The sequence below is a fragment of the Neodiprion pinetum genome, chromosome 2 (genome assembly GCF_021155775.2).
Source record: "Neodiprion pinetum isolate iyNeoPine1 chromosome 2, iyNeoPine1.2, whole genome shotgun sequence".
NCBI classification, from domain to species: Eukaryota; Metazoa; Arthropoda; class Insecta; order Hymenoptera; family Diprionidae; genus Neodiprion; species Neodiprion pinetum.
This window is the reverse complement of record NC_060233.1, coordinates 9,030,381-9,057,838: the sequence shown is the minus strand read 5'-3', so window position 1 is coordinate 9,057,838 and position 27,458 is coordinate 9,030,381. Positions and strand designations below refer to the sequence as shown.

The window sequence follows — 27,458 nt, the reverse complement described above, 5'->3', positions numbered from 1 at the left end:
ATTCTCACAATTTCATGAGTTTAGTTGTATCAATATAGTAATTACCGAATTTGAATTACATTTTCTGAATAATTGAAAAAATCGAAAACAAAAACTGCAAATATAACAGCATGTTATACGATTTGTCGATGCTATTCTTTCGTTTGCGTAAGCAGCGAATTAACGAATTTTCTATTAAACGAGAACACGAGAGTTTTCGATATCAAGTTGGAAAACGAAATGAAAGTAAGAAAGAATGTTATAAAAAAATCTAGCCAGAAAGAAATTAATTGAAATAAACACGTGAAACTTGATATTCTCATTTTTAATATATAATAATAATAATAATAATAATAATAATAATAATAATAATAATAATAATAATAATAATAATAATATAACTATATATCTATATTATAATATGAATTCGTAATTGTATTAGACAATGATAACGATAATGATCATAATGACAATAATAAAGATAAAACAATAATAATAATGTGTCGTTATATTGATATTAATAATAAGAGATATATTTTTATCTATATTCACATTCAGAACTATTTACAAGACGTGTGTGTAATGATAATTTTCTTTCTTTTTTTTTTTACAATTAAATTCACAGTATATTATATAATATGTATGGTTGTATAGTGTATAAGGATATAACCAAATATTTATATATATATATATATATAGAAAGTATATAATGTGTATAAGTGTATCTGATCTTACGTATCGTATGGTATATCGCATAGTATCGTATTATATTCACAACAAATAGGTTTTACGGGTTGAAGGGGGTGGGCGAGGGTTTCGGGACGGGAGAGAACGCAGCGGACCACCGCATCGAGAGAAAGAGAAAGGGAGAGGAGAGGAGAGAGGAGAGAAAGAGAGACCGAATGCCCGACTGCAGGCTGCACTGACCCTCGAGAGCCCTGTGCTGGACCGAACCGCTCGGAGATGCCGGCCGCTCTCCTCACCCTTTCCCCTTTCCCCTTAACGCCCTGCGCCCCTCGAACTCTCGCCAAAGTCGACGGCACGACTCGCCGAGTACATATTTACAACGACGCGTTGCGCATTTCTGCGTTACTTCGCATTTTCTCTCTTTGAATTTCACACGCCCCCCCCCCCCCCCCCCCCCCCCAATTTCATTGTTATCTTCCTCTTTTGTCATATTATCGTAACGTGCTTGGTTTAATTCGTTTTAATTACGAGGATTTTGTTCCGGATTTCCAGTGTACGGATAATCTCAACCCACTCCGTCCCTCCTTTTCTTCTCATTCGCATTCTCGACCTTTTGTTATCTTCCCTTTTATCACAGATACACAAATAAATGTATTTTTACAAAACAATGTACAATTTTTACTTTTCTTGACGTTCTTTTCGTTACCTCTCTCTCTCTCTCTCTCTCTCTCTCTCTCTCTCTCTCTCTCTCTCTCTCTCTCTCTCTGTCTGAGGGTTTGATCAAATTAGCGACAAAATTGATGTTTGGGATGTATGGAAAAATCGATCGTCTTGCCTTGTTGTATTTTTGTACCGGGAGGAGAGAGGAAGAGATACGGATTGTCTAAGAAGAGGAGAGAAAGAGAGAAAGAGCGATAGAGTTTATGTGAAGAGATCGCACTCACATCGGTAATTATAATATAATATTATTGATAATAATTACAATTTAATAATATATTTCTATGTAACTTTTCAATTTTTGTTAATATGTACGGTGCTGATTGAGTAGCCAAAAAAAAAAAAAAATTGATAATAATAAAAAATTCTCTTCTAACTAAAGAAAAAAAAATTTCAAGTTTTTTTTTCAGCTCTCCCCAATTCTCTCGATTATCCCAATTTTATAATAACAACAGTAGGATATAATACGTATTGCATAACTGTACGAATAATCTATTGCGTTGTCATTGTGATCGATAATTATACATTATAGATTGTGTGTGTGTGTATGTGTGTGTGTGTGTGTGTGTGTACGTATTTATTTTGAAAACAAATATGTTATCTCTTTACTGCGATACCTGTTATAGTTTATTTTCTTTACCGTTTATTCCGCGTGAACAAAACGTAACGACGCTATTGCCTTCTGTATATAAGGTATATAATATTGATATTCTTCGCTATTAATTATATGCTACAATTCTCCAGGATCATCACGATATACGAGTACGTAATAAATTTTTTTTATATATATATATATACGACATGTATCGCGAGTAAACGGCAGTGCGTATATACGTATAGAGATATTATACTTATATTGAATTGAAAATTGTATGATCGCCTATACAATGTTACTTATTACGTACATGTTTATTTATAGAAATTTTATTATAAATTGAAATCTATAGGTAAGATGTAATAGCACGTATACTCTGCGGAATAGAGGAGAAGTGTGGGGCAAGGGCGGGGAGGGAGGGGCTAAAAGTATCGTACAGTTAACGTACGAACACAGCTTATAACCACTACAATTTCATATAATATACGTTGATATATTTCAATCATTGCGATAATAATCTGTAATAATAATAATAATAATGATAATAATGATAAATTTTAATAATCATGATAAACAAAAATGGTAAATATAATAATAATAATAATAATAATAATAATAATATTAATAATCGTAGTGACAATTGTGAACTATTTATATTTATATTCTACTATGTATATTTTAATTATTTTTTTTTTCTTCTTCTTTAATATATATATTCATATTTATATTTATGTATATAAATTCATTTATGGTATATATGATATACCTATGTGTATATTTATTTATTCCTTCATTTATTTATATACTCTAACAGGTAGGTATTGTTAACGGGTGGAGATGAGTGATCGTGCGAGTGACGCACTCGAAGATACACGGGATAGACAGACCTTTCGATACTCTAGAATCTATAGACGTACGATCGGTGTCTCTATTCGTTTGCGGGGGTGAACCGTCGGTCTCCGATAACTAGGTACTCGTTATGTACAACATGAGGCGAGAAACTTGATTGGAAAGAGGAAATATTCAGGGAGAGAAACCCGCGAATAAGAAGAAGAGGAAGAATAAGAATATGAAGATGATGAGGATGAAGAGGAGAGGGAGAAGAAAGGCCAGAGGTCGGGGACCACCCGAAACACGCTGCACCCCGCGTAGTTTTACGTGATAGGTATTTTATGCGCAATTTGTCACGCCACGTTTATTAATAATGCACTTTGCCCATGCGCCGAGATGATTTCGAAGGCTGCTCGAAGCTCGGCGTTCGACAGTGGAATCGTGCCAGCGTCTTTGTCCTCGAGGTTAATCCATCCGTACGAGACGATAACGACGATTCCAATTGCCCACTGAAACGACAAAGCAGAAATAACACGGTGAGGATGTGTGGCGGAGATTGTGACTTGTACTTGAAAAAGCTTGTTCAAGAGACCTTTTCCAACCGTCGAGACAAAACAAATTTATCAAGGAGGAAAATGGCCATTTTTACTTTCCCCGCATCTGTATAACTCCACTTTCGTACGACCATGCATAGTAAATTAATCGTAAAAAGCCACAGTGGAAAACGAATGTACCCAATGTCCGACGTTATTAACGATACAGTTGATTAAGAGTTGACTTTCAAACCATCGTGGTATTACCCAAGATTCGTTTCAATCAAATTAAATTTTACGACTGATGGAACATTTTTAAAAGATAAAGAGGCAGCCAGTAGTCGATAAAAAATATTTCACGCATCACTGATTTTGGCAATATCTAATATATGTTAAATCGATGAAAATATGTGATGTTGTGGGAAAACTGATATTTCTTGTACACGTGACAGATGTATCAGCTGTTCCGGAAGTTCGGTCAAGCGGAAGCTGTTGTCCGATCTCTCCCTAATTGGCAAGCTCTAGGATGACGGGTGGGTAATGTTTACCGATATCCGCCCCCCCCCCAGTATCCGGATGTTCATACCTACACGCATTTGCATCGTCGCGTAGCTATTCGAACTACGTGTGATCCCATGCCTCGTGTAGTTGCATAATTCGAAAACCCGTTCGCCTTACGCGTCGGTATAAAAGCCCGTGATACACGTGTCTAACTGTTAACAAGCGGGCTTGGCCGCTACGACTTCTGCGCAAAATGAATGAAAAACGAATACAAAGATGTTTTTGAAAAAAAAAAAGTGTAAAAAAGGAAGTCAAAAAATCGCCTTCGGGCCATCGTTTGATATAACGACCTCTTATTCCTCTCTATCTATTTTTCTGTCCACTTCTACGAACGGCGTCTCTTTCTTTCAACGTTTTCTCGTCTAGCGTGTACCTAATAAAAAATCGTGTCGTTCGCTCCGCAGGGTACGAATAGAGCGGATACCTATATGGCTGACAGCCAACGGGCTTGAGACGCTTGTTCAAACGGTACCTCGCCATGCCGCGGTAATTCACATCACAAAATGGCCGTCCATTCCTGCGGTACATGGGCCTGATCTCAGCACCTGTTGCATCGTGGTGCCCGACTTCCGCGAAACGTCCTTGCGTGTATCCACTTCCGGTACGGTTACCCGGAGTGAATTGCACACTCGGTAACACGTCAGAATCGAAATAGCTTTCCCGTTCTCTTGAGAGTGTAGATCGGTGAGGTGAATTTCATCCGATAATCGAATGAGAAAACAATGGGAATAGAATTCATTGATTCATTACTCATTTACTCGAAGATGTTATACCCAGTGAATGAAAATTCATTTGACTACTGGCGAGAAAGCGCGGACCAGCAGCAGCACCTGTTGATCTTTGGCTGACGGTTTATCCGAGGTCTTTCCTTCGATGGGTAATTTTTCCACCGGGAATCAGCGAATGCGGAAAAATTGGGGAAAGGCTTTTGCAACGGATAGGATGAAGGACCACACGTTGGACGAGGGCTAGTCGCCTCCCCGAGGATCGAGGGGCTGCCGGCTAATGGCAATTAAATATCCTCACGCTAATTGGCAATTACCTCGGCATCGAGGATTACTTTTTGAAATTCTGCCGGTGCCGAGAGGCTGCGCCGTTGGTCCCCGGTTTCGTCCTGCGAGTAGCGATCGGCCCGAGCCAAGGGTCCCCATCCAACCCGAGCACATATGTGCAGCGGTGTCGCCTATGTACGTACATACGAACCTTCGGCCGGGCGCTGCGTGGGCCCGACTCTCGACACTTCCAGTTTCGAGTGGCCGCCGGGCCCGAGGACGGGGTCCGAGGTGACGACAGCGAAAACTAGTTTATTTGGGCCTCGACTATAAATTAGGATCAGATCGCCAGGAGATAAGGGAGGCGGCTAACACCCGGCTGGACCGAAGCGACGCGCGTAGCTTCTCAGTGCTTTCCGCTGTTATTCCAAATGCCATCCGAGCCTCCGAGCCTCGTCCTCTTTCCTTTACCTACACCCGTGCGAAATTCCACCGCGATGCACTCACGACGTCTTTCCACTACACCCGGCTGCATTCGCTCGGCTACGGACCCGGGATAAACTTTCGAATCCGGGAATTGGCGCTAAGAGATCCTGCATTATTTCCATTTTATTCTCGGCTCCCCCCATCGTCGAGCACTTCTCCGGACTTTGAGCCACCCCGACCGGGCGTGGAAGAGAGAAAAATTCGGGGGGATAAGGAGATTTCTGTGTACCGTTCAACTTCCGGAGATTCTGAATCTTTGTAGAACGTGTCCGATCGCAGACGTCGAAAAAACTCTCAAGTTGTCAAATTTTACCAAACATTGATCATTGGAGGGGTCGATTCTACGTTTTCGTTGACAGGAGCCTGCGCTCAACCCTCGACTACCTCTGTCGTTTCTTGAGCCGAACATGAACGTTCCGAAATAACGTTCTTCGGACCCTGATCACGCGTCCAAAGATTTAATCGGTCAGCGTCTTGGCCCGCGGTGCGGTGGAAAAAAATCCATTACAACAGAGATAATTTCAAATTGAAACTGACGCACAAGGCTCGAAATTTCATGAGGTTTGAACAGGAAGATAATCACTGAAGGGTTTGCATCGCGACTTGTCGATCTACGAATCCCACTGAGAAAAGTACAGCTGATGAGAAAGGAATTAAAGACCAAAAACAAAATGAAATAAAAGTTATTCCACTGGATCTGTTGTACGTGTACAACCCGAATAAAATGTGGTCCGAAAGGCTGTCGCCAAGCGGAGGCAATAAGGCGAGATGAATCTAGTGGCGGTAGGCGATTTGCCGGTCGTGGTGGCGCGATGCTAGTCGAAACCAGATTCGAGAGAGCCAAACGCGAGTTTGTGGTCTTCGCGCTCCCGTGGTGTGACTAGCGGATATGAGCGAGAGGAATCGAGGGTACGGAATAGCGGTCGAAGCGAGAAGGAAAGCGCTATAGCGACGGAGCGGTGATTCCATTCAGCGATTGAAATCTCTGTCCATTTGTCACTGTCAAGAAGGTGGCGATAGTCGCTCTCCGCAGACTGCCCACGCGCTCGTGAAGCTCTCCTCTTCAATACGGGCCCCATCGATACGTGCCCGTTGCGTTACTTCGACGCGAGACTCGACTAACGACCAATCGACCTACCGGATATTAATTCGTTATCGATTCTCCCGCACCTTTCGAGTCCGCGCCAGTTTGGCCCCCGAGTACCTTCTGGGCCAGTGTTTGTACGGTTTGGGAACCGGACTCAAGTCCCACGTGTGACACTAACGATCAGAGCCTCGGACTTGTAGCCTTGTTTGTAGGATTTTTTCTGTCGTTTTCGAATGAGAAAATCCTCCTCTTATATGCAGAGGGTGAGAAACTGGGGCTGTCAACGAACGGTCTGTAATACAGTAGGAAGTAACGTACCAACCTCTGACACGGCGAACCCCCGCATCTCAGACCTCGGAGAGTTTATACAGGTGAAACGAACCCGCTGCCCATTGATTGCGACCTGTAACAAATTGCAAGAATGGTGTTAGACCGAAGGGAGTCCCGACTCCGATACTTGGATGAAATCTTAAGGGACTCACCCCTTGTAGAAGGGCTTGAAGGCGGTGGTGGTTGCCTCCACAGGGGGAAGGCTGGCGGTGGTCTGCTGGTGGATGAGGGAGTTCTGCGACATAGGCGAGAAGTCCTTGTGAGGCGAGTGCTGGAGCCGAGGACTGAACCCGTTGCTGGCGGATCCGGAACTGGAGGATAGATAACCGGCCGCGTGGCCTCCGGGGTAGTGAGCAGCCGAGTTGTTACCGTTATTGCCACCAGGGATGTAGCCCCCAGGAGGGCCCTGGATCACCCCGTTGGGGGTGGCCACTTTCATGTTGGGTGGTGTTTGGGGCGGCGTGTCCGTCCCAACCTCTGGAAACCCCGCCGCTGCCGAGGAAGCGTTCGACGAGGATCCCGACGAGTTTGGGTTGTAGTGAAGCTGACCGCCGGAAGACGACGATAGGAAACCACCGTACCTCGCGGCCGCGCTCGAGTACGGAGCCGTCGCCGCAGCCGAGGGGCTCATCGACGCCGAGGACGGAAGAGCGAACGAGGTCAGGCCTCCACCGCCCCCGCCTAGCCAGGGTTGCTGGGAATGGTGGTGACCCTGGGAGGCGGCGAGGTGACCCGGGTGCTGCTGCTGCGCGTAGTGTTGCTGGTGGTGGAGGTACTGCTGGTGGTGGGGGTGGCTCGGGGGCGGGGGTGTCTTGCAGGCGGCCGTGTCCGCTAGGGACCAAATCTTTGGCTTGGTGGCAGGTATGGGAACGCCGCCGGCGCTGCAGTCCGACTTTATGCCCTCGTCCTTGAGGTGCTCGTCCCCGACGTAGCCCTGGTGGTGGTGGTGGTGGTGGGGCTGCATAGAATGGTGGAAAGAGTGCTCGCCTCGGCGTGGATTCTCCTCGAGGTCGAGGTCGTCGTCGTCGTCGAGGTCCTTGTCGTGCTGGAGATGCTCGGCCTTGACGTGCCTCATGGGTTCTGAAAACCGGAGTGGAGAAAAAACGATTTTCAAGTTATCGTCGAGACGGCTGGGCTGGAGTAACGGCGTGCACGGTTTCCTCTCTCCTTCCCCCTTCCCCCGGGGAAAGGAAAATAAAAAAAATGCCGGGAATCCCCGGGGCGCGAAAGTGAGACGCACGAGATATGCGTGTCATCGTAGTGGGTAGGGTGAAATCCCGCGGATGGGGAGCACGCCGGTTATTCCGTGCGGAGGGCGATGGATCCTGCAGTGCCGCGAAAAAAGGGAGTCGCTAGGGAATAACGGGATGAAACGGATAGAGGCGGGAGGGCTGAGTGTCGGTGGCAACGGGGAAAACTGCGACCACTTTGGGGGCGCGAGAGATTTCGTAGAGAGAGCTGTTTTCGACCCCCTCGTCACCCCAAGCAGGGCAGCCAGCCTGCAGCCTCCCAGTCAGTCAGGGGTGAGAATTTCATTAAGAGGTTCGAACGAGTCGGCAGAGGGGTTTAGTTGATGGGTCGTCAACCGATAATTCCCAGGAAGGGGCTCGTCGCAACTTTGCTTTCGGCTTGGCTTGTTGCCTCGCTGTTCCCCTGGCGCCCACACCCTTTTCCTCACCCTCGACGCTCTTATAAAGGGAACCTTATGGCTCCGCTAAATAGATACTGCCACCAACCACCGCCGCAAGTCCACAAGTGGCTCTTTAACTTTTGACCCTCTTTTATCCGTAGTTAACCGTATAATCTTCGTGCCATCCGATACACCCGATATTGTACCATATAACCTAGACAGCCCAATTCTATCCCCCAACCAATGAAACGAGTTTACACACTCCTTTTGAGACAAGCCTAATTCATTTTATATATTACTCGCCAGTAATACCTTTACCGAGGTTTCCTGCTAATTTTGGACAAATTGGAACCAGAGAAATTTTCCTGACAGATACTGATTAATATATGGATACAACTGAATCTCGCTTACGTTCAAAAACAGAAAAATTATCTACAGTAGCGAGGTAAGTTCAATGTTTCAGATCGCAAAACCAATTCCTAAACTGCCTGTCATCGTCTCATAACGGTATAAAAACAAAATGGATACTCCTGCAAATAAGGATACACCCAGGCACCTGTTACGAAAAGGTAGAAATATTTCGTACGAATGGTTTCGGAATGCTGTGAGCAGTCAACCGAACGGACAGTCGAAGTGAACGTTTGATGAGTAAAAAGACGTGAATTCACTAGCGCAAAGATTTGTACAGAAAAACCGAAAAGAAAGATCGTTACAGCAAATTGTTATTGGGACTTTTGGGATGCCGTGGCTTGGAATGGGCAAGGCCCATTTCGCTCTGGATTGAGTCTTAAATTGAGAACTTGTGAATCGCGGCAGCGCAACTGGTCCGGAAAAATTTGTCGTTAAATTTGACATAGGTATGGTGTCCATCCGGCTAATTGCGGTACGGCGTCTTGGACGTGGAGAGTGGTCGCGGATTCGCCGCGGGCAACATATGTCCCCGATCGGATTCCCGTCGTCCGAGTCCGTACAATTTCGTCGTGTAATTCATCCGCAGGTGGCAATACGTACGCAATAAGGAACAGCCGTGTACGGAAGAGATAGACGTAGGTACAAGGAACCTACGCTTAGAAGCTCGAGGCGGGCCGTCAAGACAGTCACGAATTAACGAATCTTAATTATTTTACTGTCGGTTGAAAAATTTCACGCCTCACAAGACCGCCGCTCGGCGTTCTTATACATCCTTTCTAATAAAACGAACAAAGAGTTTTCACCTCGTAGCTGTAGTTAGAGGGAATAGCTAACCGCGGCGTATAGATTGCCGGGTACAAGGTGCGATACGAAAACGTATCCAGCCGAAGCCGTCGCGACGTCAACGTAACGTGTGACGTTGAAATTCAGTCGCGGTTTTTACGTTTCAAGTTTTTGCGTAGTTGAAAAAAGCAATCCGAGAATTTAAACCTCGATAAAACTGATACGAATATAATTTCTAAAGAAACTTTACGAGAACCGGTTTTTTCTCTCGCGTTTTACCGTGCCGACCGTCTCACGACCACGCGCTGCAGTAAAACAGTATATATTATACATGCTGTTCTTAAATACTCCGATGAGGAAATGACTTCGGCGACATCCCCAGCTCAAGCGGTTCAAATGACCGACTCGATCGGTCAAGTACAATAGAAATATCCACAAACGCATTGGGTTTGGGACTCAAAAATTTTTCGTCCGACGACGTAAGACGAGAAGAAATGAAATAAATGTATAAGAACATGAGTCGGTGGAGCGGAAAACCCGAAACCACCCCTGTAACCGGTAGCGGGTAAGATGACGGAGGGTCGTCCGTACGTTGCGTTACCAGTTCTGACCTTTTTCTTTTTTTTCTTTTGCCCAAAGCTGCCCTGGTTCTAAAGTAACGTTAACATCTTTCCGAGGAGAGTTTTATTTTGAAATGAATAGAAAAAAAAAAAAATTAAACCTGCCCCCACCTCGGAGGTGGCAACGTTGTTCGCGGACGACCCCCAAGGTATATTGTTGGGAAAAACAACTCACCAGCGTCGTCGAGGGTTCGCCTGGCGTCGTCCCCGATTCTGTCCCCCCGTCCGTCGCCCGTAAGCTCGTCCTTTTCTTTGTTGTCCTCGGAGTCGGATAGAACGGCGTCGTCGTCGTCGTCGGTCTTGTTCTTCGGTTCCCAGGTCATCTTGTTCTCCTTCTTGAGCCGTCTCCGGGCGTTGGCGAACCAAGTCGATACCTGGGTGAGGGTCATCTTGGTGATGATGGCCAGCATGATCTTCTCGCCTTTGGTTGGGTACGGGTTTTTCTTGTGCTCGTTCAGCCACGCCTTTAACGTGGCCGTCGACTCCCTCGTCGCGTTTTTGCGCCTGGCGGCCAAATCGTATCCTGCACCGTACCTGCAAATACACGACCACGTTGACCCAGGCTGATCCAGGCTAAACGAGATTCTGCAATCGAAATCTGCAAGTATAATTCTCCCTGCCTAGGCAGCCTTGCTCCTCTCTCAGCGCCGAGGCTTCTATGCCTCTCTACGATACCTACGATCCTACCCACTGACTACAACATACACCTGCGCAACGCCAGGAGGTATAAACGGCCCTGTCAAACGGCCCAGGCCGGCAACCTCGCTTCGTGACAACGCTATAAACCCATAGATACCTCATTGTGACAAGATAAACTTTCACCTCAAAACCGAATAAAATAAACAGGTTTACAGCCTCTCTTTCTATTCTATTTCTTTTCTACTTTATATACACGATTTAACAGGTGCTGTTAAGGAGACCTGGTATTTACAAAAAAAATAAAAAATCCCTCGCGGTTCGGCCAACTCCTAATGCCTTTCTTCTTCGTCAAAGCTCTATCCGTTCGTTTGTCCGACCAACGATCCATTCATCCAGTCATTCGTTTTTCCTAATTCTCCTCACATATACCTACGTACACCTATAACAGAAATTCTGTAATTCGATCCATTCATCGAGAATACGACGGTCGATGTCGGACAAATCGGTTCTCTTGGAGCAGTAACGGTATAACATAATCGCTTCGCACGAGTCATTTGAGCTGTTTAAAAACTTATCGACCGAATCACTCGCTGCGCCTCTGTGACGTTACGCGAACGGTGGTGACACGGATATTCATCAAGAATTTCTATCCTCGTGATTTATCGAGAGGCGTTCGTGGCTGTGCTTCTGCATATCTTACGGACCGGGTGAACCGTTACTTCTCTGACAATGTCCATTTATGATTATACTCGGTCTCGAGTGGCTGAAATTTCGTCGCTACAGCTCTGGTCCGTGGGTAATATCGGGCATTAATTCAAGATCGGCGAGGCTGATAGACGTCGGATCGTTAAATTGTCAGTTTCGTGTAACGGGTATAGATAGTGAAACTCCGTATCCCAGCGTGATTCCGTCTCCGAGTTTTTGATCCACTCGCCGAGCGATCGACGACCTTCTTACTTATTCAACACAAGGTAGGATAAGTAAGTTTCTCGTCAGGTTTTCGACGTGGATATATTCGTAGCCGAAATTGACGAGCGCCGAACCGCTTTCACATACTGTTCACGGCGACTGCATTCGGCATGACGTACAAATACAGGTATCGTTAAAAATACTGTTTGAATATCGTTGGAATGACGAAAAACGAAGTACGCCTGACCATTTTGCGCTATCGTCGATCCTTTTTTGGTCATTGCAACGCAAAATCAGTTTCCGAGGTTTACTCTACTTTTTTAGTTAAATAAGGCTTTATCGTCAATTTATCGTTGCACAAGCGTTAAATTTTCGCAACAATTACAAGAAAATATAGTAACAGTGATCGCAATGAGAAAGAATAGTAACGGATACTAGACTTTCTGGTAACAGTTATAAAACTAATTTTCATTTTGTACCTAGAACTATATTTTTTGATAGTGGTAAAAAATGAAAATGGTTAAGGACTGAGCGGTAACCGGAAGTAAAAATTTCTCTCATTGTGAGAGAAAACTCCGATATGCCGAGATTGCGGGACGGTGACACGAGAGAAGTTAATTTCACGTGTTCGTTGTCGTTTCCTTTACACCAAACGACTCGACAAACGGTATAACGTACATAAGTATAACATTTACGAGGATTGGTATAGCGGTTTAAGCCCCGTGGTGATTATCCTCCGCGCCGTGCAGCGAGACAAAGAAGAAGGAGGAAGGAGAAAAAAGTAAGACGAAAGAAACGATATAGCGAAGAGAGAGAGAGAGAGAGAGAGAGAGAGAGAGAGAGAGAGGGAGAGGGAGCGAGCGAAGCTGCAGGATTCGGTCCCCGGCACCCGGGGTGAGAAGCGAGAAAATAAAAAGCCCGTTTCACCCCCTATTAAACCGCCGTCTATACCTCTTTATAGACGGGAAAAAAGGCGGCGGCAACGGTTTCGTACAGCGCAATGCGGTGGCAGTCCAAGCGTCGGGGCGTTAGGCCGAGAGCCTTTCTCAGAGGCTCTGGTTTCTTCCAATAAAACCACCGTTCGCTCACTTCTCAAAAAATCGTCAAGGTACGGGCACGCGGGAGAAGAGAGTCGAGGCGGAAGAGGTGGTAATAAAAAAGAATAAAAAGACTAAAAAAAGAAGAAGAAACAAATAGAAACAAAAAAAAAAAAAACACCCATCAAGGAGATGAAGAAGAGGCGAAGCAGAGAGATAGAAGAGAGAAAAAATACAGTCGATTGGCCGCCGCCATTGTAGCTTCGGCTCGACGTAAACTCCGTGGAAAATCAACGATCCAGAAATAACATGGCTGAAGAGGTATCTACAACCACGAAATTCTCTACAGCCAATGAAACGGACATTTTGTGTTAACCCTTCTTTGTTCATCTATTTAGCGACTATCGCTTCTTGGTTTATTTTCCTTTCCTTTCCACTTTTGGGAACGAGTACGAAATCGTACCGTTCGAGAATAAATTCGACGTTATTGTGGATTTGTGAGAAAAGAATTGAAAAATTGATACGTTTTAAGATTTGGACAACGATCGATGTTGTTTCGGTTCTAGCTTCAATTTTGAAAAAAATCAAGAAACTAAGAATACGGAGAAGAATTTCGAGCTTTCGAGATTACCTGACCGAAAGATCTTCCATTGAAGCCAGAAATTAATCTTCGAGCCCATAAACTTGGATCCGTATAATTGTGGCACGCCATACGCGACCGAGAGTGTATTAATAAGGTACTCGAGTCCTCGGCATATATCCGCAAGCTCCTGGGATATTGTAATAACGATACGGCGCAGGTTGGAACTAGGCGGTGAGTCTCCTCTCCTATAAGCGGTGTCGGATATGAGGGAGTGCCTATGCAGCAGGGCGTTAGCAATAGACCGAGAGCTTGCGAGCGGCGAAGCGAAGCTCTTGAGCGACTCATTACGGGCTTTGCATATGGCGACGTCAACCTGGAAAGGTTAACCAATATTGGCAGAGCGCCCGTAATTACGTCGCCCGCATCGTCGCTCGGTGGGCTTCAATAGCCGCCCCCCCTTCACTGACGGGCAAACACCCCCTCGGCCGCTGTGTAAGTGCCCGCTGCCCTAGGTACGCCGGATTCGGGATTCGCCTAGCTCTAGACGCCGATGCGGTCCAGGCTGACTCCTGCATATCCATGCACGAGGGGTTGTTGTCCTGGCTTCCGTCCATCCGTCGTTTAACGAAGCGGACGTAATCAAAGCTACGAAAAAACACTTGAACTTGACGCCATGAAGTCAGCGTAGCTCGCACATTGGCTCATCGTTTTTGCAAAACTGCTTCTTCCTGGCTCCCGCCTTTTCTCTTAGACCACGCAGGAGTTCGGAAACCGGAAATTTTAAGTTACGATTACCGCTAACTATTTTCATTTTTTACCACAATCGATAAATATAGTTCTAGGTACAAAATGAAAATTAGTTTTATAGCTGTTACCGGAAATTCTAGTATCCGTTATTATTCTTTCTCATTACCATCACTGTTACTAGATTTTCTTGTAAATGTTGTGAAAATTTAATGTCTGTGCAACAATAAATTGACGTCAAAGTCTTATTCAACTAAAAAAGTAGAGTAAACCAAATAAACTGATTTTGCGTTGCAATAACCAAAAAAGGATCGACGATAGCGCAAAATGGTTACGCGTACCTAGTTTTTCGTAATTTCAACAATATTCAAACAGTTTTTTACCGATACTTGTTTTACTGAATTTTTCTACTTACTATAACAAATGAGATTTTTCTCAGTGCACAAAAGTAGAAATGTTTTGTCATTTAATGTTTATATTCGTTGTTGTAATTGTTGGAAGCAGTTTTACAAGAATGATGAACCTAACCTAGCTTCTCTCTTCCGGACACAAGTTGAGTTCGATTGACGGTTACATTCTTTTCCGAACTAAGTTTCACGGATGCTTAATGCAAGTATTCATAAAGGATTTGCACATTTTTTCGCATCGTTGTACAGTTTGTATACTTAAAATTTGATTGTAAATAAAATATGCTTTTACAGTTCTAAGGAGGGTCCCTCTCAAAAGGCCGAAACGTGAAATGAGATTTTATTACTATAATTAGGTATAACCCGTAGTAAAAGTACTCCGACCTCCAGGATCCGCAGCTGCGGTTTGTCCGCAGGTGTTTCCCCGCGTCTCCGTGCAGCGGCAGGCCCGAGTGGTTGCGTTTGTATTTATTATACCGTGTGTCGTACGAAATCTGCTCCCGAGTCTGCGAGTGTATTAAAGGGCGAAACGCCGAGTTATGAGGGTATTTTTTTCGCAGATTTGATTCACCGCCCCCGCGCACTGAACGTGTGTATATTCCTATATGCGGAGCCAAGGGAAGGTAGGGGTGGCATTATGGACGCGGATCGCGAGGGTGGGACTCGCTCGAGGGCTGCATGTGGGCGAGGGGTGCGAAAGAGCTTTATTCAATGCTCCGAGGTGGGTATACGCCTGAGCCACCCCGCAACCATCCCCCAAAATGTATCGAGTGCGCCACTCGTCTACGGCACTGCACGGCAAACACCCATGGCTCTTATCAATTCTATTAACGTCTCCTTAATCCCTCGCCATTATCCCCCTCGCTTGCATTAGACGACTCCGCGATGCACTCTTTATTTATGTGTACGTTACGTACATTTATATACCTCGCATGTCGTATATCCGCTGATATTTCTCACACGCTCGTTTTTTTTTTTTTTTTTGCCAACAGTACGAATTTTTAATCTCTTTTTCTTTTCACAGGTAAACAAAAAAATTGTTTTCCGTTGACTTTGTATTTAAGTGAATGAATTTTCATTCTGTACATCGAATAATAACCAAAATCTTCATTTAATACTTATAAAGTTTGCCTTTGTCGTTTTTTTACGTTGATAAATAAGGTTTTGGTTGATGTTATAAGCAGCAGGTAGCAGCACGTTGAAATAAAAAGTAAACTTTATCTAATAAAACTAATTTTTCGCCTATTAGTTACGTGGAAGAAATCAAAATTTGCACATCTAGAATCCAGACTCAAAATTCGTGTTGTCCAGTGTAATTAATCAATCGGTAAAGCTTCCGTTGATTACGCATGACTCTTAATTAATTCTAGTCAAAACAATTAACAAGGTTTGTTAAAATACCGCGGAATGTAATCACTTTGACTTGACTGAAAGAAATAAAAATATCAGAAGAATAATTTATTCCACGTTTAGTTATTGCAAGAGTAAGTGTTTTTACTGTACACTCCTTTTTAATATCTAATAACACACGATACTGTTGAGCGTGATTTTTGTTAAATTTACATACCCGGACGTTTTAAATTTGATTTTCGATCTCGCGATATTGTTGATTTTTCGTTAAATCGGTCAAGCGGTAAGTGAAAAACGGTAATTTGCACATTTTATGTAATCAAAACTGCCCGAGAAATTGTTTCACAAACCTAAAAATGTCTAGTTAGGATCGCTCAAATTTATTACTGCAAAAAAAAATAAATAAAAAAAAAAAAATAGTAATAATAATTATAATTCACTAGATCTAACGTGTAACATCGTTAGGAGAGTGATGATCAATATTCATCCAAACGTCGTCCGAAACTTGTCTGGCATTGGCAATGAGTCTTTTGGGAGCAAGATCAGTATATGAGATAAATTCCGCGTGAGGAGCATGAATTTCCTTTTAAATTGGAATGATAATTCAATTCAAAGCATACAAATTGACAATCTAATTATGTAAGCAAATGATGATGGTGACACGTGTACTAATTGAATTAGCACCTGATTTCACGCATCTCTCACCAACTCGAAAGATTGTAATCGCTAGGCGGAACATCGCATCAAAACGTCAAAACAACTGGCAGTAATTACACGTAGGGTATAACGATGGATTTGACAGAACTGGAATCCGATTGATGTCAAGTTCGTTCGAACGTTCGATTCTGTCACACATCGTGAATCAGTGAGAGTGAATTTTTCAGTTGAAATTAACCCGTTAAAGCAAAAGCATTTTCAATTCCAGCATCCCTGGACGTACCGAATCCTTCGACCCTTGTCCTTCGAGTTTGAAATCGAGCCGAGAGTTAGTTTGTTTCCGACTACCGTACAAGAGGAATTAAAAGACGAGTAGAGAAAGAGGTCCAATCCATCCGGCAGTCAAAACTGAAAGGGGTTAACTATGAAAAGTTGGAGAACCCCGGCAGGGTGAGACAATGGATCAAAGCGATGGAAAGCGACGGTGGTTTATACATCACGGAACGACAATGGTACACGAGGTAAAATGGAAGTGGATGAGGAACCGGAATAGGAATAGGAAGAGGAAGAGAAAGAGGAGGAGGACGGTAGTATTATTAAGCAAGTAAATTAATAGTGGCTCGTAAAGGCTCAGTCGGTGGCGACGGTGAAACTGGGGTTGGCAGAGAGGGTGGATTCCGTAATAAACAATGCCTACCTACCCCACCGCTGCACACGCTTGGGCGTACACACCTACACACAGATCTAGGCACGGCACGTGCATGCCTGTAAAGCAAACGGGGATGGAGGGGGAGGCGGAGGCGGCGTCGGGCAGGGTTGCCAACCGGCAAGTAAAGCACCTGTGAGAGCTGGCTGAGCGCCGGGGCGCCGGGGGAGGCGGCAAAACCCCCGGGTGGAAACCCAATCGATAAACTCCGACTCCTCCGTGTCTATAGACACCGGCACCGTGGTACCAGCCGCCGATACGTTGCGTCGAGTTGCGTCGCGTTGCGTTGCGCGTTACGTTGTACGACGGGTAGGTATAGGTACCTACGTCGCGTTACGTTACGTAGTTGCGTTAGTGATGCAGCGGAGTATATACCCAACGGAATAACCGCCATTACTTCTACACCCACTCAACGCTCAACCGCCTACAGCCATTTTGCTTTTCGTTTGTCCTATCGTTCGCCTCCCTCCGATCGTATATACTTGTATATATATACGTATACGTGTACCGAATGTAACGACCAACCAACCCTCTGATACTCCCGCACCCTCTTGGCCCAGATTCAAAATTGATCCGTCCGCAGAGCGATGATGAAAATCAGAAAACTACTTTGTACAGGTATACCTAGCGCTTGAACATCTGGATGACAAATTGTCGTTTTTTTTTTTTTTTTTTTTTCTCGAACCGGTAACGAAGACTCGGGATGTTCGAACTTGCTTAATTTTTACTAATTTCTTGACAACGGTCCGCTGAAATACCGATTTACGATGAGTTATAACGACGATTTTTCAGAGACGAGAATGAAAAAGAACGAATTTTAAAAACACCGCGCGGCTTTCGCGTTCCATCAACGCCGTCACAAGACTCGTATTATGAAAAACCTGTTACCGATGTCAAAGCCACGTCGTGGAGCTATGTCACTTCTGTTCACGGTTGTTTTTTTTTTTTTTTTTTTTACTTTTTCTTTATTCGTTCCCCCCCCCCCCCCCCCCCCCCCCCACTTCAACGGGGAGAGAAAACCACAGAAAGAGGAAGTTGTACCATAGGATAGCGTGTCGATCCATCGAAATATTTGACTTGTTAATCGTGAGATTTTTGAATTAGCATAAAACCACAACGTCGCCCGCTGGTTCCGACGGGTCAAACCTCTTGTCAAATAATTAATTTCCAAACGCAGTATACTTTAGATTGCACGTTATGTATTTTTGAATTCTGTAAAGCCGTGTATGCACGATTCGAGTGTGTAGCTACTGATTACGAATTAGCGTTGCGAGCAGAAGCGCAATTAAATTAAATTTTATTTAATTAGTTGAACGAAAGAGAAAAAACAAACTTGGCAGGGATTTAAAAGACATATATTATAATTTAGTACAGTACTAATAATAATAATAATAATTTCCAGTTCTTTCAAACTTTAGTATTCGTTACAAATTATTGATTATCATTGGCCTGTTATTCTTTCAATGCGATGTTTGAGAATTCGTAACCAGAGTGAAAAAATTTCTTGAAAATAAATATTGAATTTCCATTAGTTACGTTACGACAGATTGCGGTGTGATGCGATTGGAAAAAAAATTGGTGGTATTTTAGTCGGATGAACGGGAAGCGCTTATCGATGTGAAGCTTTCTTCGCGAGAGGATTGAATTAAGAAATATATTAGTTAGTTACTCGGGTCACCGCGACTCTCCTTGGCGTCGACACGGTTATTTTTTTTATTTATTTTTTTTTTTACATCGAGACGCGGGTACATTGCGCGGAGTACACGAAACGGCTTTCCAAAAAGTGTCTAAGTTTAACCCCGGCTTGCCAATGACTAATGAGCCGTCTCCCGACTCGCCTGTCCGCGTAAATCCACGCCCTTCGAGTTCACCGTTTATTTTTGAGTCGGCGGCGTCGAAGATTACGCCCCGAGAGTCGACGGCCCGCCTATGCCGGCTCTCTTATCTCTCCACCACCCAATTTTATCTCGAAATACCCAAAGCCCACCTATGCAACGATCCTGGACGTCCGACTTTCTCCTCCATTCGAAAGCTGCCGCCGCGCCCGACTTACTCAAGGAGATCGTACTTGCCTGTGTGTAACGCGGATAATGGCAGCATCGTCAGCCCCTTAATTAAAGGGGTTATACGCGTAATCGGTCGATGTATATCGACAACGTGAGGAGATTCGAATCGGCTATCGGGGACTAATTACTCTTGTAATTAATAGACGACGTCCAATTGAATTTGTTGATTAGTCACCGCTACTGCTTCGGGGCTCGACTCGCGCCTCGGTTATAGGTGGATACCTGATTCGACACCGCGTCATCCTCGTGTTATTATGCGTTTAAAAAAAGAAAAGAAAAAAAAAAAAGAAAACAAGTTTTCAGATCGACACTCGGAAAGTTCTACAACCATAAATATTCGCTCGTCGTCGGAAAACGGTTAGCAAACTATTTTTTCTCCAACTCTTACAAGCTTTCTTGTTTTCTATCGCATCTTTCGATTGCAAATATATATATATATATATATATATAATATACCGGAACGTGATCAGGGGAAAAAAATTTCTACAGTAAAAATACCCAGTCTTTTTTGCACATTTTTCAAAAACCGGAACGGACGTAGATATTTACACGTACACGTAAAATCAAAAACTATGCTAATTTTGCATGTTATATTCCGAGGATTGTGCAAGCTCACAATTGGACTATAAATTATTCGCTAAAATTCTGGCTCTACTTTTTGAGGCTACTAATTTTATTCTTTAACCTTTTGAGTCACAGTGGTAATTATTCTTACCACCTATTTTATATACATATATTGTATATTTAAAGAAGTTCTCAACGACTTTTTGCTATTTCTGATAATATGTAAATAGATTATTAATATACGAGAGTAACTGTTGCGAGATAATGAAAATTATCATTGTTAGAAACAAATTGATTGAATAAAATCATGAAAATTGAAAGAAAAATTCATTTCCGAGAAGGTTACTCCTATACACTAAAAGTTTTTGGGGTCGCTGATTAGGAACCTGAAGTCGGATTTAAAAAATTCAAGATGGCGGATCCAATATGACAGACGAAACTTTCAAATTCGATCGAAACCGAAGAAAACACTCTGTCCAGGTATTTTCGAGGCTGCTGATCACGAATTTGAAATCAGATTTTGAAAACTCAGAACAGCTAATCGAATCAGCAAGCCCAACAACCCCTGAATAGAGTTTTTGGACCGTATTCGATCAAATTTTCGTCCACTACAGTGGATCATTCATTTAAAATTTTTACTTTCCGATTCAGATTCGTAGACTTGGCAGAATAATGTACGACTCAAAGAGTTAAAGCGGCACCAATGGATCGTTTCAAAAACTAGTGTTTTCGACTTGACTGTATCATGCGCCAAAAATTAAAAAAAAAATTTGTTGATTTCTCTTCGCTACCAAGCGAAGCGTGCAAAGAACAATTCGGAAGAAAATTCTAAAAAAAAAAAAAAAAAACTCTCCCTTCGTACTTCTCTTTGGGCCGAATGCCCGCCACTCAACAAGAGGGACAGAGGCAGCAGGGTACGCCTTGGCGTGCATGAATATTAATTAAGGTGAATAAATATGCGTAATGCAAGACTTACCCGTAAGCAGCCAGGGTTGGATCGTAGGGATAGTAGCCTGTGGCTGCGGGTTGGAGAGCGGCGGTGCCCCAGGCGGTGCCCATGTCCGGCGTCATTCCCATCCCCGTCGCGTCCTTCAGCCCGTAGGGGTTACCCTGAAACACATTCAAATATTCATTTTCATTAGACCGCTGGACCGCCGCCATTGGTTATAGTGCCCGTGCGCTATATTACAGCAAGAGTCCGAAGGAGAGGACAGGATTCACGTTGCAAGGAATTGAATTGTTATTTATTTCTACTTTTATTTTTCTTTTTCTTTTTTTTCACAGAGAAATTTATGCTACAGATTTCGGCGATGGTCGGTCGCAATCGTTACCTCATTATTACCACACGTTACACTACGCTTAAGTCGAAAAGAAGTTCGTCGAAAGGAGAATGACGATAAGATAAGATAAGATAAATGGCTTTTTAAGCACCGTATACGGATACTCTGCGGTGGTGGTATTTCGAGGGGCAAAGAAAAAAAAACAAAAAAGTGAGCAGACAAATGACGTCAGAAATTTGTTCGTAATAATTTATGAGCAACTCAAAGTGTCCATTACTTACTCAACCGACTCGTACGCGACGAAGCGACGAGACCTATACTCGAAATACAAATTAATTTTAACGGGCGTCAATAGTTCACGGGGCTTTGAAACGATGCGGATGAGAAGCGTCGTCTTCGTCGGGAATACTGCCGTGTGAACAATACTTATCGGGGACAGATGGAGCGTCTGAACGTGAAAGAGGTGGATGATAGGATGGAAGGGCGATATATAACGAGGAGCGAAAAAGAAGTTGAGCGATTCGATTTGTCCTGAGATTGATTCGATCGCTCCCGTAGCAAAACGTTCGAGCCGTGTAAGACACGGTTAGGTTATCTCGAGCGATTGGCAATATCGTAAGGAAGAGTCGGAGGCTTAAGGTTCGTTCGCGCGATTAGCCTGGTGTGTATAATATATAAGGAAACGTGTGGCGGTAAATCGTTGGGATTTATAGCTATACGAGGACCGAGGAGACTTTTGAATAAAGGAGAGGTGCTGCGGGGTTTCTGATTGCTGGCTGCAAGCTCGCTCGCGTCTCGCATCCCGCGGGTAGGATACCGGTAGGTAAGCTGAGAAAAATTTTATTTGTCACAGTAACTAGTAAAATTCAGTAAAACAAGTATCGTCCAAAAAACTGTTTCAATATGGTTGGAATTACGAAAAATGAGGTACGCCTAACCATTTTGCGCTATCGTCGATCCTTTTTTGGTTGTTGCAACGCAAAATCAGCGTCTTCGGTTTACTCTAGTTTTTTAGTTAAACAAGGCTTTAACGTCAATTTATTCTTGCACAAGCATTACATTTTCGCAACAGTTGCAAGAAAATATAGTAAGAGTGATCGTAATGAGAAAGAATAGTAACGGATACTTACCAGACTTTCCGGTAACAGCTAGAAAACTAACTTTCATTTTGTATCCAGAACTACTTATATTTTTCGATTGTGGTAAAGAATGAATATAGTTTAGGACTGAGCGGTAACCGGAAATAAAATTTTCTATCAGTGTATACCAGTAGGTACCTTCGTAATCTACCACCCCGGACGAATCCGTTCCGCCTTTAGTACCAAAAACAAAGTGGGGAAAAACGAAAGAAGACGAGAACCTGCCGCAGCGTGACCCGGCGATTAGAACCTCACAATGGAATCGAATTTCAGAAATACCAGCACACCGTGTCACTGGAAAAGCCTGGTGCGTAATCCTTGGGACCCGGGCGGTCAGGTCACTCCTCCGCTTCGAAACTCCTAGAGTTAGATTTGGGCATTAGCTAGGCATTAGAGATTCCTAATGGCGACACAATGGGTTATTATTAGAAAATGGGCCAGCTTAGGTCACATTTCTGACGCCAACAGGCATCGCATTACACCGCGCTATTACCGACGGCATCCGACGCGTCGCGACGCTGCTTGACTTGCACCTCAAACCTTATTGGCCTCTGATTCTTTTCATCCATTCCCCATTTTCCCATTGAGAGTGACCATCCATTATTATTACTCTATATTCCAAGGAAGTGCCTCCGAGGAATGATTCTTGATCTTAGCTTCAGAGTTTTGCAATACGACGTTGGAATTATCCATCGAAAGAGTCTCACCTTGACCACGAGGACAGGTCAGGGACATATGTGGGTCAAAGTTGAGGACGTCTTCGACGGTGTTAATCGATCGGTGTAGTCTTGACATCGGTGAATCGATGACACTGTGAACCAGAGGGAGCATGTTCGATTCTAAATATCCGCACGTCCGTTTTCCCATTCTTCTTCTCGCCAAAGGACAAGGGTCCTGGACCAAGGACCGAGAGATGCGGGCAGGTGGTTTTAACGGGTAGCTGCGGGTGGTCACCGAGGTCCAGAAGGTCCGACAGAGCTGCTGCTTGGTAGTTGGATAGATATTGAAAACAATAACCGATCAGGCCTCGGCGCGTTAACTCGTTGATAAGCGTGCGTGGTTCGAATGAGACGTTGAAACGCATTGCGGTCTCTCTTTCACCGTTTTGCTACCGTGACTTCTCACCAAAAATGCAGCCCTTCGATTCTCTGACAAAGTACAACTTGTAACGGGTGAAACTCGAACGGTGCCAGAACGAGTTCAAGACCGTGGAAAAAATTTTTCAGGTTCACCTTGTGGATGTGCACAACCATCTCAACGAAGTACGAATAGCGCCCTAAAAACCGTTCCCATTCTCGCCACGTTGACAAATGTTGGAGCCATAATCAACGGTCGTACATATTTTGAAGAATTTATGCGATTCTCGTTCTCCGCTGTCCGTTTTTCAATCTTTAAAAGGGTCAATTTCTCAGCGTACCGAAGCAGTGCGAAGGGCGAGTAGGTTGGTGTATCGGTGCACCTTATTGCGCAGAGGTGTCGAGAAGTAGACAAGATCGAAAGGCAAAGTCGAGGTAATCGAATTACCACCTCGTGAAGCCGTAGTTCTCGTGGGCTCGGAGTTGTTCCGTACTCGGTGTGTTCGCAACCGAGTCCGTAGATGTCGCCAGGCCCTTCCAGTCAGACCGACCGGCATTATTTTATTCTTTAAACCCTGGGACCACCGAGGCCGTATCGCGCACTCTTATTGCGCTTGTTCTCGCTCCCTGGAGTTCGTTTTATTCAATGCTAATGCTAATCCGATTCTTACTAACCTATAACGCTCGTCATCGAAACTTGCCATTACCCCTCGAGTATCTAGCCTGTAAAGCAGCGTAGGTTGCAAGGTATGCCACGCACCGAAAGCATCCGGCCACGGATCTTCCCACGTCGGGCATTATCTGCATTGTCAAACTTTCAACTCGTTCCTGTCGTGGCGTAACGAACCGAGATTAAGAAATCGCTAACGCCGCGTGGAATCTCGGTACACATCTCGTATCTTTACCAAGATTATTTGCGGTGTCTTTAACCCTTGCTTCAATCCCTGGGGTACAAACGACCCCGCACCATTTCTTCGTGAATTTGAAGTACCAAATTATAAAAAAATCGGCTCTGTGGTGCCATCTGGCGTTTTGATAATTTGTTTCAAAAAGTAGCCATTTAAGAACATGCAAAAAAAAAAAATTTCAAGTGAAAAATATTTAACAGTTTACTTTGCATAACGATTTTTGTCGCTCGGGTAAAATGACCCCAGTATGTCAAGTACGCGGTTCTACAGAAGTGTGTCAAACAAGGGTTAAGTCAGTGGTTGTTCCAAACACGATTACCGGTTATTCGATCGATTTACTTGCCGGTTCCATTCATGTATTTGCAAAACTAAAATCCGACCTGAAAACTTGACCGCAGAGTAGGTACTTAATCTTCTCTGTGACAGGCGAATGGAATGGAACCTTGTCTTACGGTCCCTGAAATTGACACCGACTTAATATCCCGACTCGAAAGTACATCTAATCGACGACGTAAATTACACGAATGGTCAGTGTTAATTTGAATTTGTACAACAACGTCGAATGAATAACAAGGTGGGTAATTATTATCACGGAGTAATAACTCGCGACCGCTTGTATATCGGAACAAAAACAATAGCAATAAAATAAGCGCACGCAAGCTAGTACAATACGATAGTACGCCCGACTTTACCAGTCATGCACACTGAAAATAGATCACACTAATCATACAGTATTGTATTACATCCAGAATGATGTATTGGCTTGTTTTCATTGGTTTATTCCTTCGAGTAAGCAGTTGTACAATTTTTTTTATGCCTTCAAACACCGTTAATTCTTTTTACTTGTTACTCAACTTCTTTTCTTTTGTTTTTTTTTTTTTTTTTACCAAGCATACGAACCGAGGAGAATAAGATTCGTTGAAAATATCTTGTACGTACGTGATTACGAATAATCCAGTGAAAAAATTAACAATTTTGAATATTCAACGATATGAAAATGCACAAATCAACGAATCTAATTTTCTCTTTGTAATTTGAAACCGAGTTTGACAAAAAAAAAAAAAAACAGGGTGATGGGATGGGCAAAAGTTAATCCTGCCAGCTTTATCATCGATGGCTCAATCAAGTTTTTTCCTTATTTTCTCGTCAACGACGAATACTTTAATTACAAACGTTTTGAATGAGCAGTTCAAGTCGCAATACAGCGATAAATGTGTTACGAACGCGAATCGCGCAAATCTCCGACAGATCTCGATCGATCGCTGGTAAGTTTTTTGCTCGTTTCCGCACACTACTAGAATTGTATAGTAAAGCGGAGCTAGCTAAAACACTGGGATTTGTCGCATGGTTAGTTTCTTCTCGGTGTATATAACGTTACATGGAGTGAGGCAAAAGCAACGGCCGTAACGTCGGAGCGAAAAAACATTAAACAAATCTTATATAGGGGGCGGCGGTTCCGCGGCAGAGAAATAAATGTATATCCTTCGAGACTCCCGTCATCCCTACATACATATATGTAATATCGTGCCTCGGGTTTTCTATGGAACGCCGAGCTAAGAGAGAGAAAAAGGGTCCCGTGGTTTCGCTTATAACATACGTATACCCTATATATACACCTAGGTATAATACATACGCGGAATCGATACCGCAGCGACGCGAAGCGACGCGACGCCGTTCGCCGGACGAACCGACGCCTTTTTCTCAGCCCCCGCGGGATTCCGCGTGTCGAGAAAACCCGGGGGAATGAGGAACGGAGAGGGAATCCATTACCATAAAAGAAATTCTGTTAAATTAATACCGGCAGAATAATCTCACGAACTAATCAAGAGCCTCTGCACAGAATCTCGAGTCGCGATCACCGTGCTTGTCAATTGACACAGGTTATTGGGAATGATTTTGGAGCAGAATTTCGTTAAAATAGTATATTGTGTGACAAAGAGGCAAACTTTTTTTTTCTGGGACCTAGCGTAAGTTTGTAATCTGCGTAATAGGTGAGGCGAAAACGAATATTGCAAATACGCGCGGCGAAAAGACCGTCGCCTCTTTGTTGCACACGTTTTTTCACGAATCACGAAATTTAGGTTAGGTACGCGTAGTGTCAAATTTGTTCGCGACAGCGCATGCGCGCTGTGTAGAGAAGACCGCTCTTAACTCCTCCGCGCATGCGCATTCGTAGATTCGCTCTACCGTCACAGAAACGGTTACATCGGGTACGGAAAACATGCGCGAGGGAACGCGTAAAATATACTCGCGTTGTATAAAATATTTACCACATCGTATAAAATGTATTCCTTTTCTTTTTTTTTTCTCCTTCTCATTGTACAAATAAAGAGTAAAGATTTGCATGTTAATTGGACGTCGAGAATTACAGAGAAATATACACCGCGCAGTTCACGCAAACAAGGCGTAATACGCAACGTTTGTATTATTGTGTATTTAGGATCAAGATATCGGATGTAATAATTACACCCGTTTCAAGCAGGCTAGAAAGGTAGCAACAACGGCTGGCTAGCCTCGAAATAACTCTATTGCCGTTTCAATGCGACGGGTTTTCCGCTTCCCTCCATCTCTATTATTTCCTCTGTTCCATGAACAGCAGCTACTATACACACCCAGGATTCCCCCTTGGGAGAGATTTTTATCAGCTCTATATCGACAAACAATTCTCACGCCAACAGATGGCTGCTGATTTAATTTTCGAAATCGGGACCGCGTGGAGCGTTCGGATTGCCTTAGGTTAGAAATCCCTTCGCCTGCTCGACGGCGACAGTTTTATTTTTCTGCCTTTAACGGTTCGAGCAAACCATCGTATAAATCGTATATTCATCAACGATCGATGTGTCTTGATTTTATTTCGATTAGTCGATCTACGTCAAATTATACACTTGCGTGAGAGGATGAGAGGTCAAAATGTCAGAAACAAAGATGAGAGAAAACAAATCAAGGGAAATAAAAATTCAGGGAGCTACCGAGATGCAGGATGAAATTCATGAAATAAATCGATTACTCGCGGTTGAGGAAATGCGAGAGTGTTAATTTGATTGAGAATAGCCGGAATTCGGTTGATTTTTAGTTCCTTTACCGCCACGAACGCGGAGATCGGTTAAGAGTAGAGGTGTTGAGAGGAGAGACGATAAATAGAGAAAAAGGT

The 27,458-nt window shown here is 43.7% G+C and overlaps 1 protein-coding gene across 6 annotated transcripts in view; it reads right to left on the bottom strand.

Annotated features, from left to right (window-relative positions):
- Positions 1-1,103: 1,103 nt before the first annotated feature.
- The window catches only part of LOC124212962 (homeobox protein araucan), a 69,233-nt gene continuing 42,878 nt past the window's right edge, over positions 1,104-27,458 (bottom strand). For 3 of the 6 annotated variants that reach the window (XM_046613668.2, XM_046613671.2, XM_046613672.2), the window contains exons 3-7: positions 20,881-21,014; positions 10,418-10,827; positions 6,951-7,878; positions 6,791-6,871; positions 1,104-3,318 (exon numbers count right to left, since the gene is read on the bottom strand). In XM_046613668.2, coding sequence (XP_046469624.1) covers positions 6,832-6,871; positions 6,951-7,878; positions 10,418-10,827; positions 20,881-21,014 — 1,512 coding nt within the window. In that variant the 3' untranslated portion in view covers positions 1,104-3,318; positions 6,791-6,831. Of the gene's footprint in view, positions 3,319-6,786; positions 6,872-6,950; positions 7,879-10,417; positions 10,828-20,880; positions 21,015-27,458 lie in introns of all 6 variants that reach the window. The other 3 variants (XM_046613670.2, XM_046613673.2, XM_046613669.2) reach the window with 2 other exon arrangements.